Source organism: Sebastes fasciatus, chromosome 21, assembly GCF_043250625.1.
Source record: "Sebastes fasciatus isolate fSebFas1 chromosome 21, fSebFas1.pri, whole genome shotgun sequence".
Classification (NCBI taxonomy): Eukaryota; Metazoa; Chordata; class Actinopteri; order Perciformes; family Sebastidae; genus Sebastes; species Sebastes fasciatus.
This window is the reverse complement of record NC_133815.1, coordinates 11,553,237-11,573,605: the sequence shown is the minus strand read 5'-3', so window position 1 is coordinate 11,573,605 and position 20,369 is coordinate 11,553,237. Positions and strand designations below refer to the sequence as shown.

The 20,369-nt window shown below is 42.8% G+C and overlaps 2 protein-coding genes across 2 annotated transcripts; both read left to right on the top strand.

The window, feature by feature from the left end:
• Positions 1–8: 8 nt before the first annotated feature.
• Positions 9–7,801, top strand: tmprss7 (transmembrane serine protease 7). The gene is made up of 18 exons (XM_074621592.1): positions 9–421; positions 1,288–1,492; positions 1,583–1,713; positions 1,796–1,863; positions 1,987–2,180; positions 2,491–2,526; positions 2,609–2,837; positions 2,990–3,114; positions 3,392–3,504; positions 3,619–3,728; positions 3,905–4,041; positions 4,423–4,530; positions 4,670–4,777; positions 4,862–4,978; positions 6,196–6,391; positions 6,620–6,888; positions 7,151–7,287; positions 7,560–7,801. Exons 1-18 carry the CDS (start codon positions 347–349, stop codon positions 7,719–7,721), a joined length of 2,520 nt encoding a protein of 839 aa, XP_074477693.1. The 5' UTR covers positions 9–346; the 3' UTR covers positions 7,722–7,801.
• Positions 7,802–8,312: 511 nt separating this feature from the next.
• Positions 8,313–19,781, top strand: LOC141759480 (suppressor of tumorigenicity 14 protein). Its single transcript, XM_074621591.1, has 20 exons — positions 8,313–8,463; positions 9,966–10,155; positions 10,249–10,373; positions 11,444–11,511; positions 11,615–11,808; positions 12,520–12,615; positions 12,808–13,027; positions 13,132–13,274; positions 13,424–13,521; positions 13,684–13,793; positions 13,979–14,112; positions 14,818–14,922; positions 15,074–15,184; positions 15,261–15,374; positions 15,517–15,636; positions 15,728–15,911; positions 15,983–16,254; positions 16,400–16,536; positions 16,778–16,939; positions 17,626–19,781. Exons 1-20 carry the CDS (start codon positions 8,392–8,394, stop codon positions 17,650–17,652), a joined length of 2,682 nt encoding a protein of 893 aa, XP_074477692.1. The 5' UTR covers positions 8,313–8,391; the 3' UTR covers positions 17,653–19,781.
• The last annotated feature ends 588 nt before the right edge of the window (positions 19,782–20,369 follow it).

Here is a 20,369-nt window from a genome sequence, read left to right as displayed (position 1 = left end):
TTCTTTTTACTGCTGAGCAAACACCGTAGACTTCGGCTGTTTTAATATTAGTTCACGTGAATTTGATAGAAGGCAACGATAGCAGTTAATGAATGAAACATTAGCCATAGGACTGGAGGAGGTACGTTGCCATCAGCGAGCTCCTTGTTTCTCAATCACCAGGATCTGGTTTCACACACCTGGCGTCTGTGCATCCAAACAGTGTGCGCTGTGTGGCTCTACACTGTTTCTGTGAGTGCTGCTGTTGTTTTTACGAGGCAGTTTTTATTCTGAAGGACACGAGAATGGATCTTAAAAAGTGGAAATCAGGAATTAGATGATAGAGGCTTGAAGGGATGCCGGTGTCATGGGCACCGAGCACGAGGCGAACGAGAAGACAAGCAGGGATTATGATGATGCATCTCAACCGGATGCTGCCAGTGTAAGTATAATATATCCTTTAATGTAGTTATTTTTCTAAAAGCACTATTTTAAATCCTTTTGTCACATTTTAATTGGGAATATAGCTGTTTCTCCAGATTAAACCCTGGAGATTTGAGTGGACATCAAAGCCTTTAACACATCTATTGTCATGTTGCTTGATTAAATGTGTAAAATAAATTAAACTTTTTTTTTCTTTTTCCCGTGGGAATCTATATCCTGCTAACCTGTGATGGATTAAGTGCCGCTTGCACAGTATGGGATGACACTGAATGAATAATATATGTGCATTGGGTAACTCAATGAGAGCCGAGCGCCGCATCTGAAGTTGCTGTCAGGCGTTCTTCACAGGCTAAAGTGACCAGTAATGAAGCACCGTCACCAGTAGACACATTGTTGGCAGATCAACAGCTAAATGTGATGGTTTTGTTGTAACTTTATGATGTTTTCCAGTGCATGATGTGACTTTCTACTAGTTAAACACTTGCACATCCATGTCTCTGTGCATTCTGGATTGATTAGCATATTGTTCAGCCTACTGTAATCTAAACTAGCTGACCTGGATAAGGTACAGTGATAGGAGAAGAATGGCAGAAGCAAGGTTATGCCCTATTGATGTTTCTCCAGTAATTTAACCTCCTTATGGTCCTCAAAGAGGGCTCTCTTGTTCCCTTTTGTCCTGAGGCCTCTAACACACTCGGTGAGGGATCTAAATTATCAAGAGATATCATGTCAGCATCATTAACCACATCTCTATTAGAATCCACACAGATTGAAGTGACAACTCCAAAGGGCAAAGTCAAATGTACTGCTACCACGATGGGCACTTAGATTGTGAATGTGTCCCCCTCCTCTCCCTGGCTGCAGATTGCAGATGTGTCTGTGGAGTTGGCCACGGTTGACTACACTCTGCGGAAACTCTGCAGGATGTACAGGAAGACCAGACGGAAGCCCAAGGGACTCCAGAGGCTGTTGGCCTATCTGCTGAACATCCCGCATCTCGCCATCATCATCACAGCGGTGGTGTTTGTGGTGGTGGTCATCATGTGGTCGCTGCTGTGGGTCTACATATGTAAGTCTCAATATCTTTCCAGTGCATAATTACAATACATTACTTTTAAACTGTATTATATAATGCAAAGTTTTGACCTGAGTTCCTCAGTTCGCAGGGAAAGCAACAGTGGAGCGTATTTTGCCGGGATGTTTCGCATTGCCAACGTGGAGTTTATCCCCGAGTACCGCCAGGCAGAGTCCCATGAGTTTGTATCCATGGCAAACAAAATACAACACGTGGTATGTATTGCTTTAACCCTAGTATTTCCATGATGGTTAGTGCTGAACATGAGTCTTACTGATAATTGCTGGTGTCTCGCAGGTGAGCAATGTGTACTTGGTGTCCCCAGTGGCCAGTCTCTACAAGCAAGCTGTCATTTCAGACCTCAGGTACAGTGGGCCTTTTAGTCATCATCATCATGATTCACTTTGTGCTTTTGATTCCAGTTTCAAGCATCAGCACTTATGTACGACCCTGTTTTTAAAAGTTTTAATGTGTTTTCCCTCACCCAGTAACAACAACAAGGGCGGCGTGCTGGTTCATTTCTGGATGGTGTTTGTGGTCCCTCGACTGAAGAGCCCAGCAGTGTGTGAGGAGTGTGTTGGAGCCATTTTCAGAGACTCAGTCCACACCAGTATGAAGAACCGGTCCTCTGTGGGCTACCTGCTGGATCTCCCTGTGGATATAGACTCCATCCTCATCAACAGTGCGTTTATATCCTAAATGTGTGCATCAATGTAGAGTTTGGTTATTTATTGATCGTCTCTTTTCGTTAGCCTATTAATTATCTTCACGAAAACATGCTGACCACATTGTTTTTTATTTTATTTTGTTGTTTGTGCACTACTGTTGTTATGATTTTATCAAGATACTCTATGCTTTTCTTAATTTACCTATATTCTCTTTTATCTATGTGTTTTTACTAGATCATTCATGTGTTTTATTTAATCTTTGGTCAACATTTGTTGTTCGTAATTTGCTCTATAACTTGACTTGACTATTGTGTCTTCCTGCAGCTGTTCAACGATCAGAGTATTCATCAAATGGAGCAAGTAGGTGATAATACTTGAGTTATATAAACGTTGCTGTATGTCATAGTGTGTGTCCATGAAGGTTTTTCTCCTCTCCTCCCAGGCTCACTGTGTGTAGATAAGCTGTATGCCAACCTTCCTGGGGCGAGCGTACCTTTGAACGTGTTCTCGTCATGGGGTGGCGTGAATTGCCATGTAAAACTCACCGCTGTCCCCGGCTCTCTGATCCGTCTGACCGTCACATCGTTCCTCATTGAGCCCAGCGACTGTGTGAGTGATGCCCTGACCGTGTACGACGCTCTGCTGCCCATGAGAGGGCGCATTCTGCACAGGTGAGTCCATAGCTTCCACTAGACAGCTGGTATCTCTCCTTATGTTTTTAGACAGGCATGTTACCTTCTGTTTTTCCACAAATTACAGCTGCAACTGTATTTTCTCTAAAACATAAACCTTGTGTATACTAAAGTGCATCTCTGTGCTGCAGGCTGTGTGAGCCAGTGTCCAGCTCCTTCTCCCTGGTGTCTACTTCCAACGTCATGCTGCTGTCCTTCAGAATGACCAGTGGCACCAAGAGCTTCAGAGGACACTTTGAGGCCATTGCTGAAAAAAGTAGGACAAATTTACCTTGTTACTTTATATTTTAAAGTGATTATTCGCTTCTCAAATGTTTTAATATGAGTAATTTTTAAGAGGCCTGGTGGGATAAAACTACCTACGATAGAAAAAAGTAACATCATTTTGGGTATAAGAAAATGTTTTTGACTCTCCTGTTTCCTTTATCATCTTCTGACTCCTGAGGTTTATCTTGAGACCACTTTGAGATTCAACAGTGTTGGCTGGGGATGAATGTATAACTCTTAAGTCTGTCTCTGTCTCTCTCTCTCAGAGTGTATGTCTCAAATTGAGACCCACTTACAGCCCCACATCACTGGTCAAATCTACAGCCCCTTCCACCCCAGCCTTCTGCCTCCACAGTGCTTCTGCACCTGGAAGTTTGAGGTACAGTGCACACACACACACACACACACACACGTGACTTTTAAAACTGTGGCTGAGTTTTTCTTAACTGTGAAACAGTGTTTGATTGTATATTCTGTTTGTGTTTTATTCTAGACCCCTAACAGTGCTTTAGGAGTAGCTCTGCGCTTTCAGAACTATGTGCTGAAACGAAAGGGCATGATGAAGGGCTGTGAACACGGCTGGTGGAGAGTCAATGAAATCATGTATGTGGGTACAGCTGCATGCATATAGGTTTAAAGGAATATTTACAACCATAGACAATGTCTGTGGATATATTATTTAGGAGTTATTTTACATTGCATTCAGTTATGCATTTACTTTTATTCATCCCACAACAACATCCTGTGATGGTTTGTCGGTGGCTGCTTTCCCTCCCCAGTTTCTGTGGCAGCTACGTGGGACACCACACGGTGTTTCGGATCGCCGACCACAGCCCAGAGGTGGAGTTTCGCTGCAGCTCACGTAACTCTGTTCAGCCCTTTCAGGCGTCTTACAGCAGCTACAATATCAGCCAGCGTAAGCACCGCCGGGCCCACAGCATGACTCATTATAACAGTGACAGATCATAGGTGTTTCATTGTACTTCAGTGTGGATGTGAGTTAATGACTGATTTTGATGTAGATTCTAAACATTATAAACTACTTTACAGAGACAAAACATTGGAAAAATAGACCGTGGATACCGTGGAACTGTTTTAAAGAATATGAAAGTATTAAAGTAGATTTACTTTTGTCAATGTAGCTTTTGTGTCATTCACGTTTTGAACAACCATAGACGCATCTCGTGGTGTCTTTTAGTCAGTCACTAGAGTAGAAATAAAGCAGCAAAAGCATCATTTGTTTATGCACTTAATTAGCCTATTATAACATCTCTTTCCCCACTCTTGTGTGCACCAGCCTGTCCAGAGAGCCACTTCCTGTGCGCCACAGGACTGTGTGTGGAGAAGAGTCGACGCTGTGATGGCCTAGACGACTGCCAGGATGAGAGTGACGAGGTCTTCTGCTGTAAGTTGTCTTACAAGTTACATACTACTGGTTGCTTAAAAGAACAAATAGCACTGTGAGGTACTGGTAACACATGACACTGTGTTTAATTATATTTTGAATCAGTCATGCATTGGAAAAATGTTGCACTTCTTCACAGCGAGGCCGACAAAGAACTGTGGTGGCAACAGTCCTCTGCATCCTTTGTTTGTATGTAACGGAGAGACGGACTGCACCAATGGAATAGATGAGATCAACTGCACTCAGGGTATGAATTTTTTACAATTAATATGTGTGCCCTTTCACCCCTTTTAATCACTACTAATTGAAATTTGTTCTCTACTTTTGTCAGAAACAACCTGCTCTGCAATCAGGTATCAATGCGACAGTGGCTCCTGCTTCCTGAAGAAGAACGCAAAGTGCGACGGCGTTCATGACTGTCAGGACCACAGTGATGAGGCCGACTGTGGTGAGCGCTCTGCAGCACCTGCTCCATGTGCACATGTTGAAGTTGCACATAAAAAAGAAAACAAATCAATAATATCACTACAGAGTTTTAATAATCTTATGTCCACCCCTTTTTCTTGTAATAAATCTGGCAACTAAGATGCTATTAAAATGCCATTTCCACCACTTATTTCACTTAATTATCACTTATCTTATTATTATAATTATTATTATTAGTTATACTAATAATAATAATTATCTCCTTAATTGTTTTCCTTATTACCATCATAATTGTTGGACGCTGTCTGTTAGGAACATGTCTTAAACTTGTTCACTAAAATTGGATTCGATAGATTAGATATTGTTGCTACGCAACAGTGTTGGTGGTAATTGTTTTGGTACAGCATGGTAGCTCAGTTCCAGTGCAAAAGAACGAGAGAGAAACGAAACAAAAACTAGCAAATGGACACCATAAACCATTACAACAATGTGAATTAAGTGAGTTAAGTTCCCCAGCATACCGACTAGCCCAACAGGCAAAAGTACAATGAAACCAGTTCAGTGATATATCAACTAAGCCTCGATCATGCACATTTGGTTATGTCCCACCTGTATTGTTTGCTCTTAATGAAGCAATTGATACATAGAGTTTATACTTCAGCTACACTGCCAGTTCTCTGCCAGCTCCTTCATGTGGCTTCATGAGAAAGTTGTTGTTATTGTATTATCCACTGGGCAGCGCGCTCCAAACCTGCTGACCTGCAGCACTGAGGTGACCCAGCTGTAATGGCTCGCTCTGTTAGCTGATGGGGTCTCAAGGTGATGGGAACAGGCTTGTCTTTGATCACTCACTGATACGGGACAATACTGTACATGCACGCGTGTATGTGCACACACACGTCAAAGCTCTACTTTTTAATAAGGCGGCAGCAGACCTGTCTGTCATGGTGATGACTCAGCGTAGAAAACACACACTCATACTATGAACTCACACTGATACAGGGACACTGTGCAGATATAAATCCTTAGTAAATTTATAAACTGCACATAATAATAATAATAATAACATGCAATGCTTTATATCTCTCACTGAGGGATACTCTTTTGTTAGAGGCAACAACGTCTTGAATTTTAACTACAGTATGACGTAATATACTGCACGTTTACTGTGTTCTGTGCTCCTAAACCAGTATAATATAACCAGTATAACCACAGAGTCCATCCCTGTGTGCTCCTCAGACTGTGGTCGTCCCTCCTTGGGGAAGAAGGTGGGTTCGTCTACAGGGTCGGAGCGTATCGTGGGTGGAGATAACTCTGTGGAGGGCGAGTGGCCCTGGCAGGTCAGCCTCCACTTCTCTGGTAACCTGTACTGCGGCGCTTCTGTCCTCTCCTCTGATTGGCTCGTCTCAGCAGCACACTGCTTCAGTAAGGAAAGGTCAGTCCCTCTCATTGCTGATTAACAACATCCTGTTATTGTTGTATGATCACTGTAATGGCTACCGTATGTAACCACAGATTTGATATATTGTGACCCCTTAAAACAACCAGTATGTACTGGCAAACACCCAACACATGTCTTTCTGTGGACACAAGTTGGAACGCACAGACAGTATAATCTACAAAATGTCCTCCTTCGTTGACCCCTGACCTCTAACTCCACCAGGCTGTCTGACCCACGTCACTGGAGCGCCCACCTCGGCATGCTGACACAGGGCAGTGCCAAACACGTGGCGGAGATCCAGCGGATCGTGGTGCACGAGTATTATAACGCGTACACGTTCGACTATGACATCGCCCTGCTGCAGCTGAAGAAGCCCTGGCCTCCCTCTCTCAGCCCGCTGGTCCAGCCTGTGTGCCTGCCGCCCTCCTCCCACACTGTCACCGACCGCCACCGCTGCTTGGTGACCGGGTGGGGGTACCGCTCTGAGGACGGTGAGCTGCACCAGTGACTTTTATACTTTAATATATAACTATGATATGATCCTTGATGGTAATAATGCAGTAAGTTATAAACTGAATGTTATATATACATTTGCTCCTGTGCTACTTTGTTCCAGCTCCACCTGGGATCTAAGAGAGCATCTTAATCAACTCCTGCACTCTTTATGAGCTGCTGCTGCTTATGTCCTCCAAAATGTGTAAATATTTGTATCTATCAGTTGCATGATCTATGTCCACATGTTGCCCCCTGCAGACAAAGTGCTGCCCTCGGTGCTGCAGAAAGCAGAGGTGTCCCTACTGAGCCAGACCGACTGTAGGAAGAGCTACGGACCCGTCTCTTCACGCATGCTGTGTGCCGGGGTACCCTCTGGAGAGAGGGACGCCTGCAGGGTGAGCTCCCATCTGACTGAATCACCCACCTGTAATTTAATTTATACTAGTAATAATATAATAATAATAATAAATGGACTTATATAGCGCCTTTCAGAAACCCAAGGACGCTTTACAAAAATCATACTAATAAATAACACAGAGGAGAAACTATAGCTAAGTAATTAAAAGTGATATGTAGGAAGAGTCAGCTGAGATCATAGGCCTTGATGGATGTAAAGCATTAATATTTTGGTGTTCTTTCTCCATCAACTGCTGTCTTTGTGTCTCAGGGGGATTCAGGGGGTCCCCTGTCCTGTCAGGCGCCGGGCGGGGGTCGCTGGTTCTTGATTGGCATCGTCAGCTGGGGGGCGGGCTGTGGCAGACCAAACCTGCCGGGGGTCTACACCAGGGTCAACAAGTTCACCTCTTGGATCTACAGCCATATCAGCTGACATGATGAAACTCTGATTCATCCAGTGCCAGCACATGTTTAAATATTCTAAACCGCTCACATAATAAAAGCATCATCTGATACCGTGTACTGTCTTGTTTATTCAAGGGTTTGACTTTTACTTATTTTACAAGGTGCTATGAAAAGCGTGACAAAGGAAGACACCCTCAAATCAAACAATGAAAGATTTCTCATCAGGTATCTTTGCTGCATTCCTCCTTTCCAAGCCTGGGACTATAAATCCATTATATCTCCTGTTACACCCTCACAGTGGACACATGTGGTGCCAAAATGTGTAATTGCAGGTTTCTGTCCTGTTCTGTGTGCAGCATCCAATTATAATACCTCGCACACGTTTCCCCTCAAGCACCCCTTTTGTGCCTCCTATCTTTACGTTTGCCCACAATATCTGTCGCACGGATGGTTGTGCGGATTGTACTCTCTCTCATAGTGCTCTCATTGTCCCCCGCAGTGCATTCTGGGGCTCCTGTGTGACACCTGCTGCCGCCCCGTTCAGGTAAACGGAGATGCGGTGAATGGTCGGATTTCTGCGCTTTTTTTTTCTCCTCAAAGGAAGCGACAGCGGGGGTTTCCTCTCTCTCTCTCTCCATCGTTTCTATGCCGCAGGTACTGTTGCATATCGCCTCTCCGGAGCTAAACGGGACAGTGCTATGAGGACTCTGCCCAAAAGCAAAACTTGCGAAGTGTACTGCGTCTCCGGGCATGCACACCTTGCTGCACAGGTAAGACGCCATCACTGCGCTCTTTTCATCGTGCGTAAAAGACAGATTGTGCCAAAACGTGCCAAACTATTTTTCTACCGCGTAATGAGTGTTTATTTAACTTTAATGCAGCAGAATGATGCATAATAATCACAACCTATCATGCTTTATCTTAATTGCAAACTCCGTCTCTATGGGCTGTGTGGGTGTCTTTCTCATAATAATAATAATACATTTATTTATATAGCACTTCTCAAAACAGATGTTACAAAGTGCTTCACAAGACAATACAAGCAGATAAATAAAGTAAAAGATATGGTAACTGTTAAAACAGAATATTAGACAATAAAAGCAGATGAATAAAGTAAAAGATATAACTGTTAAAACAGATCAGACAATAAAAGCAGATAAATAAAGTAAAATATATGGTAACTGTTAAAACAGAATATTAGACAATAAAAGCAGATAAATAAGGTAAAAGATATGATAACTGTTAAAACAGAATATTAGACAATAAAAGCAGATAAATAAGGTAAAAGATATAACTGTTAAAACAGAATATTAGACAATAAAAGCAGATAAATAAGGTAAAAGATATAACTGTTAAAACTGAATATTAGACAATAAAAGCAGATGAATAAAGTAAAAGATATGATAACTGTTAAAACAGAATATTAGACAATAAAAGCAGATAAATAAAGTAAAAGATATAACTGTTAAAACAGATCAGACAATAAAAGCAGATAAATAAAGTAAAAGATATAACTGTTAAAACAGAATATTAGACAATAAAAGCAGATAAATAAAGTAAAAGATATAACTGTTAAAACTGAATATTAGACAATAAAAGCAGATAAATAAAGTAAAATATATGGTAACTGCTAAAACAGAACATCACAGAACATATCAATAATAATAATAATAGAAGTGATAAAATGTTAGGAAAGGTTCATAAAACAAATATATAATATATATACATGTGTATAAATGTACACATGCGTCCAGAAACGGATGTGTACATACATATATTTATACCCAGTCTTCTACTTATAGGAATGCTATCCTAAAAAAAATGTGTTTTCAAAAGTTTTTTAAAAGTGGATACAGAGTTAGATGATCGTATCTCTATAGGAAGTGCACTCCAGAGTTTAGGAGCTCTGACAGCAAAAGCCTGATCGCCTCATGAATGTCCATGTTTTGGGCTGAGCCACTATGATTGAGTGCAGGGTGTCAGCAGAGCCAGGCCGTGGGAACTTAGACTCGTCTAGCCACGCTTTGTCTGCTCCCCCGGGGAATCCTGCCAACTCCTTAAATGTTTTAGGAGATCCTTTCAGCTCAGAGATGCTCACCGTTACTCTCACTAAATCACTGTCTGCTCAGCCATTTCATCTATGTCTCATTGATTCTGGCACATAGGCTGCATCCTCTTTTATTGTTGTGGTCACTTAAGAATAAAATGCAAACAATTAGATGCAACTTGAGCATAAAAGCTGGTATGATATTTGAGTCCTTGTCTCTGGAAGGGATGGGTGGAGTTGAAGGAGCCCACCCAGTCATGGAGCCCCCCCACGAAGCCTGAGGAGCAGGAGCCGGAGGAGGTGGAGGGGGGGCGAGCTCCAGTCCTCAGCTCCTCCTGGAGGAGATGGATGTTAGGTCTCCTGCCTTTCTTTCCCTTCGCCGCTGCCATTGCACTGACTTTCCACTTCCTAACATGTGAGTACAGACCTGTCCTTAAAATGTGTTTATTTTGACTTAAACCCACAGTCACACACCTGTCTCTCCAATCTCTACCTTCTTCCTCTCCAGCTCCGCCCTCCTCAGTGTTCTTCCTCGGTGGCAGCGTGGAGTTCCCAAACCAGAGCTTCTCCTCGGAGCTGGCCGACTCCACCTCCCCTCAGTTCCGCCTGCGGGCTCAGGCTTTGAACCATTATGTAAGTGGAACGATGGACTTGTCCGTCACTGCCTCCCCCTCTGAATGACACTTTAGAGGGCTGCTTGACCTTCCCGCTCTGAGCTGATCTTACTGCTGTAACTCTGATATGGATCACTACAGAAGACTACTAGTCTCTTTAATGTGGCACTTTCAAAACACTGCTGGCCTCTTTCTACTTCCCGTTCTCCTCTCTTGTTGTCCGTCTTTGCATTTGCTTTTCTCTTTATCAGCTTTGTCCCCCACTCTCTCTCTCTCCTCTCTGTCTCTCTCTGGTGGTGCTAAATGTAAAGCTGAAACAGGAGCTGGGCACAGTGTGTGTGTGTGCGCAAGTTCCCGAGACCCCCAGGGACAGGGCCCTTTCAGGGCTGAGGACAAGCCCGGCATTTGTGAGCCCAGCTAGGCCCAGGCAGCGAGAGTGAGAGGAAGAGCAGGCCTTCAATAAAAACATTGTCTGTGTGGCTTTCACACAATCAGCCACTCTGTGTGCCGCACACTACAGAGAGGAGGTGAACCTCGGGTTTGACGCTGGGGTTGAGAGAGAGAGACGGGGCAGTAGGGCAGGCTGGGATGACAGAGATATGAGAGGGGGAATTTGGGATTTGGGAGCAAAAGGTCAAACGCACGGCTGAACATTCTTGCTGAGCAAGTAGAGAAATGGCGAATTGATAGGTGTAAATCCCCCAAAATCTACACGGACATAGTGTAATGCTCCTTTAATCAGCTGTGAGGGTGAGTTAGCAGACTTGTTAAGTGGTCATAGTATCTGTGCAGCCACCTGTTCATTAAAGAACAGGTGAACTGAAGGCTAGGAGCCCATACCACCCAGGGTCCTATCTCTACACGGCCAGCAGGTAGAGACACAATGGAGCTCTGTGCTGCTCAAAGACAACATACATACACTCACACACACACAAGAACAATGCTTTTGTTGAACTCAGGCTCAGGTGTGTTCATGTGTTGCTTACACAAGAAAAGTGACCTCACTTGCTCCGCTGTGATGTCACACCTACAGTACTGTAGTGTACAGTAACCCTCATTTTTTGTCCTTATTGTGTTTTGTAAAAACAGTTCTCAGAGCTCTACGAGTCCTCGCCGTGGAGCTCTTACTACCTGCACTCAGGAATTACTGCCTTCAGGTATGATGCACTGACAAAACATCTACTGACATGTGCATGCATGTCAACAACATCTTCAGCTCCTCTGCAGAACGGCATCATTGTGAACCCCTTTGTGTGACAGTGAAGGAGCAGAAGGGCTCAACGTCTTCTACTGGAGTAAATTCTCCGCCCCGGACGACGTTGCCGTGGCAATCCGGAGTTCCGGCCCAGAGAGGCTGCAGCGCAGGCTCCCTGGCAGCAACAAGGTGCTGCGGTACAGCCGCAACGAGCAGCGCTACTACATGGAGCAGGATGACGACATGCTCCACCTGCTGGGTAGAGGCTCCCACTGCACAGTGCATGCACATTAACCACACACACACTGTAGGCACACATGTAGTTTTTGGCCTCTTTAGTTTCAGCAATATGCAGAAATTAGCTTAACACTTTGCAATAACTACTAATAAATAGGTTAAAAACAGTAACATGCATAAATTAAACTTCACAAATGCTTAACACACCATTACATTTCAAATAGTATCACTCTATTTAGAAACAACTAATTACCCTTTGTGAATTCTTTATAAATATTTTACCCGTATTTTATTACTTTTCATTTAATTTTATTATTATGTAAAGAGCTGCAACGATTAATCAATTAGTTGTCAAGTATTAAATTAATCATGAACCATTTTGATAATTGATTAAGTGTCAAAAAAAGTCAAAAATTCTCTGATTCCAGCTTCTTAAATGTGAATATTTTTTGGTTTCTTTACTCCTCTATGACAGTAAACTGAATATATTTGAGTTGTGGACGAAACGAGACATTCAAGGACGTCATCTTGGCCTTTAGGAAACACTGATCATGACCATTTTCACAATTTTCTGACATTTTATAGACAAAACAACTAATCGATTAATTGAGAAAATATTCGACAATGAAAATAACTTTTAGTTGTTGCCCTAATTAAGTATTAATTATGGTTTTATATACATGTATTATTCCAGAGTGGTACTGAATTTGACATCTGCTGTGTGTGTATGCAGGTTTGGACCCTGACGACTTTGACTCAGACGGAAAATCAGACAAGAGTAAGAATCCAAACAGCATCCAGAGTGGGAAGTGGCAGCTCGGCTTCCAAGGTGAGGAGAGCATATGTCTGACTCTATATCACAAAGATCTGGTTTCTAATAGGGAGTTAAGAATTAGAGAAAAAGTATACTTTCATGGTTGCCATTAATGCTGCTTTCAAGGCCAGCATTACAGGGCAGGAAAAAGTGCACTTGACATAATTCATCTTCTAAATATTTCCACTTTTCACCTCCTCTGTCCAGCGATGTCCTTTGACCTCTATGCCAAATATGGCAACAACCGCACCCTGAGCCTCGTGAGTCCCAAGAAGCCGTACTACCAGTGGCGTCTCCGCGTGCCGTCAGGTCATGTGGTCCGACTGGTCATCCTCACCCTGCATGGCGCCACGCCAGGAAGCTGCACCGCCCACAAGCTCTCGGCCTATGACTTCTTGCTTCCATTACAGAACAAGATCATCGCCAGGTAAAGATGTGTTTTTCTCTGCTACTGCACTGATCTCATCTCTGTAATATGTATCATTTATATATTGTATATACACATATCTTGGATGCATTTACTCGTCTCAGGTGGTGTGGGCTGCCTATTTCGGGTTCGTCCCCGGTCATGAAGCTGACCTCCTCTGGGAATGTGATGTTGGTTACCTTCTCCTTCAACAGACAGAGGGATGGAGCGATATTCAAAGCTTACTTCCAAGCCATCCCAAAAGCAGGTTTGAGTGTTCTCACAAACAGACAAAAGCATACGCATATATACATATGTTCATGTTTGTGCTGGAATGATTAGCATATGTAGAGCAAAGCTGCCTTGGTGTTATTGTGTATTCTGTGCACGTCACTGTGTCACCATCTCCCCCTGCAGGTTGTGGAGGGTCGATTTCCTCCTGGAATGGCTCTATTTCCTCCCCCTACTACCCTTCCTATTATCCTCCTAATATAGACTGCACATGGACAATACGGGTGAGTGTTTGCATACACGCTTGTGAGTGTGGAAACAGTGGAATAAGGAAGAGAAAGTGGAATGTAAAGAGAGCGAAAGAGTGAATCATCCCTTTGTCATTTGGCCCGCCCACATTCCAGTATGTGAACGCTTTCTTTAGTCGTCTTTGGTTACCTTATCAGGCGCCGTTGCCAGGATACCTGATCTCCATGACGATCCTGACGATGGACATTCAGGATTCCTCGTCATCAGACGGCTGTGAGAAAGACTGGCTGGACATCGGAGGGGTCAAGTGAGTTGTGAAGCTGAACTGTGTGGCCCATAAGCAACTTAGGGTTAGCATTTCATCCACATCAGTCAAATATTCACTTCACTTAGTGTAAGTGTGTTTTATCTCATCATTGTTTAAGCTATTACATGTTTTTTGTGGCTGAGTTAAAAGTAAAACTCATTACTTTTGCGCTCCTCTGCATCTAGACTGTGTAATCCAGTGTCAGATGGCAGCAAAAGGCGAGTCTACTCCTCTCCTCTCTCCCTTCACTTCCATTCGGACGAATCTCTCACTCACAACGGCTTCTCCTTGCTCTACCGAGTCTTCTCTCCAGAGGGCAGTAAGTAAAATCTGATGCTTTCAAATGACTAGCCCTCTCTCACTGTAATTTGCTCAGACAGAGAGGCTTACTGACCCTCTTTACAACTGGCATTACAATGTGTTTTGGGTGATCAGATTGCAGTCGGATAGTGCTTGACCACATGGAAGCACAGGGGTAAATGCACCCAAAACGCATTGAGGACGTATTGTGATCCGATCGGCCAAACCACCTCCGGAGGTGGTCAGGGATGCATTGTGACCACATTGAACACAAGTGTAAATGAGTACCATTTTTTAGGCTCTGGAGCTTAGGTAGTAATCAACAGTGAATATTCAAAGCATTGGCCGGGTGTGTCGCCACCGCTCTGTCTGAGCTCAGCGTCTCGTCTCCTCATCCCCCTGTGTGTGCGAGTGCAGACGTACCTCCAAGTTATGTTTGCGGACCCTCTCCCCCTAAACGATGGCATTTTGAGGCTGTGTTCGCGCATAACGCAGTTCCTGGCTGCAAGCCCGTGCGTAGTGATCAGATTAAATCATATTGAGATACAATCTGGATACGAGATGCATTTTAATGCTAGGTGTAAAGGGGGTCAGTGATACAGTATATCATTCATGAAGGAACCGGGTTTTGGGGTCTACTTGGGGTCACATATCCACATCTACGCCAAAGGAAGGACTGTAATTCCAGAGAGCACATTCAAGTCCCGTCCCTGTCTATCTCCAGCCTGTCCTCGCCAGTTTCGCTGTGGAGATGGACGCTGTATCCCTCTGAGGAAGGTGTGTGATGGAGTGAGAGACTGCTCAGATGGACGGGACGAGGCTAAATGCTGTAAGTCTGTTGAACTGAAGACACTATTGTAGATGCAAAAGGGCCGAACACTTGACCCATGTACACCTAAATCTGAAAAACCTGACTCAGATTTGTATGTGTTTGTGTGTTTCTATGTGCATGTTTTGCACATAATGTGTAAACCATGTAGCATCCTGCAGGCCAGGTGAGGTGCTGTGTGGGAATGGCCAGTGTAAGCCCCAAGGCAGTCAGTGTGTGAGCCAGAGCAACTGTGCAGACAGCAGTGAAGAGGGCGCCTGCGGTGCGTAGACTGTCACCGTCGTAACATATGCGCGTGTTTGTTTTTTGATGATTAAAGCTCATGTGTTTGTTTTCAGGAGGTAAATGTTACCACACTTGTCCCAATAAGGTCTGTTTGCCAAAGTCTTCAGTGTGTGATGGTGTTATTGACTGCAAAGACCGCAGCGATGAACTCAACTGTACCAGAGCGTGTGAGTATTCATGACATCACACATCACAGGCTACACTGACCGATCAATTCAACCGTATTTTATTGCACTACGTTGTATTTATAAGTACTTTTCTCTCTATTTTAAGTGCCCTTTGTTTCACGCTGTCTTTCATTCTCTTTAGATCTCAAAGGCTGCTCCTCATCCTCATACAAATGTGCCAATGGAAAGTGTGTGAGTAAGGTTAACCCCGAGTGTGACAGAGTCAAAGACTGCTTTGATGGCTCCGATGAACTGCGCTGTGGTAAGTTGTAATTGTAATCGCGACTAAGAACTAAATGAAAGTCCTCTAATTTTCATGATTTTGTCCCCTCCTGTGTCTCTGTGTGTCCCAGGTTGTGGCACCCGGCCTAGGAAGCGCACTAAGATAGTGGGTGGCTCTGACGCTGCGGCGGGGTCATGGCCGTGGCAGGTCAGCCTCCAGATGGATCGCTACGGCCACGTCTGTGGAGCCACGCTGGTCGGCAGCCGCTGGCTCATCTCTGCAGCTCACTGCTTCCAGGACTCAGACGCCATTAAGTAAGAAAGATGCTTCATTATGATAATCAGAATTCACGTGTGTGCTGTGTTCATGCATGTTGTGTCTGCAGATACTCAGATGCCCGTGCATGGCGGGCCCACATGGGAATGCGTGCGATGACTACGGGGAACAACGGCGCAGCCACCAGGCCGATCCGCCGGATCCTCCTCCACCCAAAGTACGACCAGTTCACCTCCGACTACGACATCGCCCTTCTCGAGCTCAGCGCTCCGGTCTTCTTCAACGACTTGGTGCAGCCCGTGTGCGTCCCCGCGTCCTCACATGCCTTCACAACAGGGACCAGCTGCTACGTCACAGGCTGGGGCGTCCTCATGGAGGACGGTAAGAGATGAAGTTTACAAAAAGTATGTTTGCTGATGTTTTGAAACAAACTTAGATCTGGGGCAAGCATAGACAAGCATCACGGCATGGAAATATGTTCATAATACCACAAGGTGTTTCCATTTTGTGTTTGTTATATTTATAGGTGAACTGGCCTCTCGCTTACAAGAGGCCTCAGTGAAGATCATCAACAGGAACACTTGTAACAAGCTGTATGACGAGGCCGTCACTGCCAGGATGCTGTGCGCTGGGAACCTGCAGGGAGGGGTGGACGCCTGCCAGGTGAGTGTGTGCATCACTGTTGGTGTGTCTTTGCAGAAGTATGAATTTTATGGAAAAATGGCTTGCCTAATTGAATTGAATTGAATAGCTCACATCCTTTGTGTCACTGGATTTCTATTTCTGCCTGTCTTGAACTTTCTGTTATGAAAAGTCACTTCAGCTGCTCTGGAAATGTTTTTCTGTTCTTTTCTGTTCATGTTGTTTCATCTGAATGTGACTGTGCATGTGTGTGTGCCCTCAGGGTGACTCAGGAGGTCCGTTGGTGTGTCTGGAGCGAGGCAGGCGGTGGTTCCTGGCGGGGATCGTGAGCTGGGGGGAGGGCTGTGCGAGGCTGAACCGTCCCGGCGTCTACACACAGGTGGTCAAGTTCACTGACTGGATCCATCAGCAGACTAAAGGACAGGTGTGACCCAACACCACATTGACATGAAATACAAAAAAAAGACAGACTTAACACACAGGGTGAAGGTCTCAGACCTGGAGTCCATCTTCAGACGGTTGTCATGATTGCATGACGACACATTCAGTCAGTTTTTGGGAGCGTGTCCATGGCAACGGGCCAGCAGGGGCATCACTCCTGCTCCACGCCAACCAGCCTCCTTAACAATCTCCAAACACTGACAGTGGCTATGTTGACATGCACAAAAACTTCAATCCTTAACCTGGTTATTTAATTAATGTGGTTTTGGGTCGCTACACATAAATGTAAGAATTTGGAAGACATTAACATAAAACACTCCATTAGCTTTTAGTTTTCTTTTCACTGTCTGCACCATAGACTGCACACATGTAGTAATATTATAGTCTATTGCAAAAAGAGTATTCCAATGTGCCCGAAGACTATATATATCGGGTTGACATATTGACATGCTGGGTGCGAAAGCTTAACAGGCATAGCAACAGTAACCAAGGGGGGAGGGGCTTAGCGAAGGATGCTCTACAATTTGAACAGAGCAATAGTAGGCTTACGACTCTTCAATCAGATGGATAGGTCACGCCAAAGTACGACAACAAGCCAAGTTACCCTGTGCATGTAAATGTAGCCAATTACTTCCTGTTTTCCTACCCTCCCTCTGTTTCCTGTCACAGCTACATTGGTCACTTCAGAGACAGTGACCAGGTCAGGTGTTTACCAAGAAAATCACATTTATTGAACGTGGAAAGAGTTCTCTTCCCGCCACATACGTTATGTAACCGTATATTTTTGCCCTCATCTACATTCGTCCATGTACTGTATATGTGTGTTCATGACCGACTGTTATTGTACTGTATGTGTATGTATGTGCATTTGTATATCATGAGTTTATCGGAGTCATAGCCTTATGTTCAGTATATTCTGTAACTGTAGTGGATAATCCCTGAATAGGAGGTGATAATATATTTTGCATTTCAGTTTGATTTAATTTATCTTTATGGTGCCTCCTTTGTATTTCATGTTCCCCTTAAAATCATGATGCAGATGATGCTGGCGTAAGAAACAAATAAGACTATGCAGGAGAGAACCCAATCTTTTCTATGCAGACACACTTGCATGTTCTCATTTCTCCTGCTGTCCTCTTCTCATTCAGATCATATCACCACCCAGTGGCCAATCTGCACCATTGTTTTATTTCATGTCCTGAGGGAATGATGCACCTTACACCCAAAGGATTAAAAAAACATGCATCATTGTTTAATGATACCAGATTATATGCTCTTACATTAAAGACACTATTTCCAACACAGCAGGTCAAATCAGCGGATACCGAGTACTGATCTGATACCAGTCTTTAATTAATAAGCTGTATGCCTCACTGTGTGGAAGAGACTGGGATCATTCTTTTATGTGTAAGGCAACATCAGGCTGGACTTCAACAATGCTTTCCTAACAAATAAATGCATAGATAATCATTTACTGAATTAGTATTTATTATTAAAATGATAAATCGTACACCAGCAACTTGGAATTACAATTGAAATGTGAACCTTTTTAATGCAGCAACAAATTGGTCAAAACTTAAAACAGGAATTAAATTCCAGTATACAATGTATAAAGTATATGAATATAAAATTGAATTGAATAGATCAGCCCCATTGTCACCGATCCGGGTATTAAAGTCGGTATCGGCCCGATATCTGATCTGGTTTTGGTATCGGTGCATCCCTAGTATGTACTTATTGCTGCATTTTTATTATGACATTTATATTGTTTTATTTTTTTCTAATGTCTTTTGGCTTTTTTAACTTTGTCCTCATTTAAACTTTGGGCTGGTAAATCTCTACAGCTTCAGCTGTAATTGGTGCTTTTGACTGAAAAGAGTACAAAATGAGTCACCTGTACAGACCAATATTTCGGAGTTCTTACTACTTTTATATATGTATGGCATTATTTTCTATTATGGCGTGAGAAAGAAGTCACCTTAAAACTGAGGTCACCTGTCTAAGTGGTGAGATCAGTGTTTGTTCTAGTTGTGCAATGTGTGGCATGCTCTTACAAGCAGAACACCTGTTTATTTTCTATTTGGGAAAAAGATCAGCAGTTTAAAATGTGAGAAACACCACTGTCAAGTTGTTATTGAGGACACCACCCGTTCATTAGGGTGCCTACGTGATGATCATCCCGTGTCCCATTAGACTAGAGTACACACATGATTTAACCTCAGAGCTGCCCTGTGCTCATCAGTGGTGCGTAATTCGATAACTTGCAGATTATTAAATGGGAAATAGTTGTTTCATGTATAAATAAGTGTAAACAATTGCTGTTAATTTACAGCAGGATTTCAACAGTATTAACCTGTTATTGCTAAAAACAGTGCTTTACTGTTAATACAAAAGAAAACCTGTTAAATTACTCTCATAGGCCGTTTTTAACTGTAAAGTATTCTTAAAAAACAGCACTTTACTGCTGATCAACTGTCTAAAGTATCATCAGTAACAGTTTCATGCAGTATTTTTTTTAATTCTGGGACCTGATCTGCACATGTGAGGCTTGTACATTGTACATGATTGTAAAATCAGTGAATTAGCTTTATTGTTCTTCACTCACATGTTGTTCTGGTTTGCATTCTGTGCTTGTAGCCAGCTAGAGACAGACATTTTGGGAAAAGTGTCAACAAGTCTATTATAGCCTTTTTCCTAACAAGTGCCTTTAATTGTATTTAGTGTGACTATGTCTGTAACCTGCTAAGTCTATTCATTTAGGCAAAAAAATAATGTTTATTAAAATGTATGTAAAAAATACAACCTAAATAGTGCATTAAAACAAATCAGTACGATAATGTAAAAGAAAAGTGAAAGAAACAGCTATATAATGTATCTTTAAACAGTAAATTAACTGTAAAATACTGTGAAATTAATAAAAAAAAAACAGTTCAAACTATTTTTCATTAGCAGTATAAAGCTGTAAATGTCAGCAACAGTATAATAATGTTAATTTTACAGTAACATAAAGGCAACCCTGCTGCCAGTTCTTTACTGTTATTTTACTGGGAAATTCTTAACAGTGTACTAATAATAATAATAATAATAATAAAGATTATACAAATTGTCAATATTTGTGTTTTAAATATGGAATGCAGTAAGATAATGTAAAAGAAAGGTGAAAAACAGCTATATAATGTATCTTTAAACAGTAAATTAACTGTAAAATACTGTGAAATTAATAAAAAAAAAAGGTTAAAACTTTTACAGTAACATAAAGGCAACCCTTCTGCCAGTTTCTTTACTGTTTTACTGAGAAATTCTTAACAGTGTGTTTAAAAGTGTGTCAAAAAGAAAAGGCTATTTTGGAACCATTTACTTTTATTAACCCCTCACTGCTCGATTGCTTCACCACTGGGGAGAAACTGCTGTTG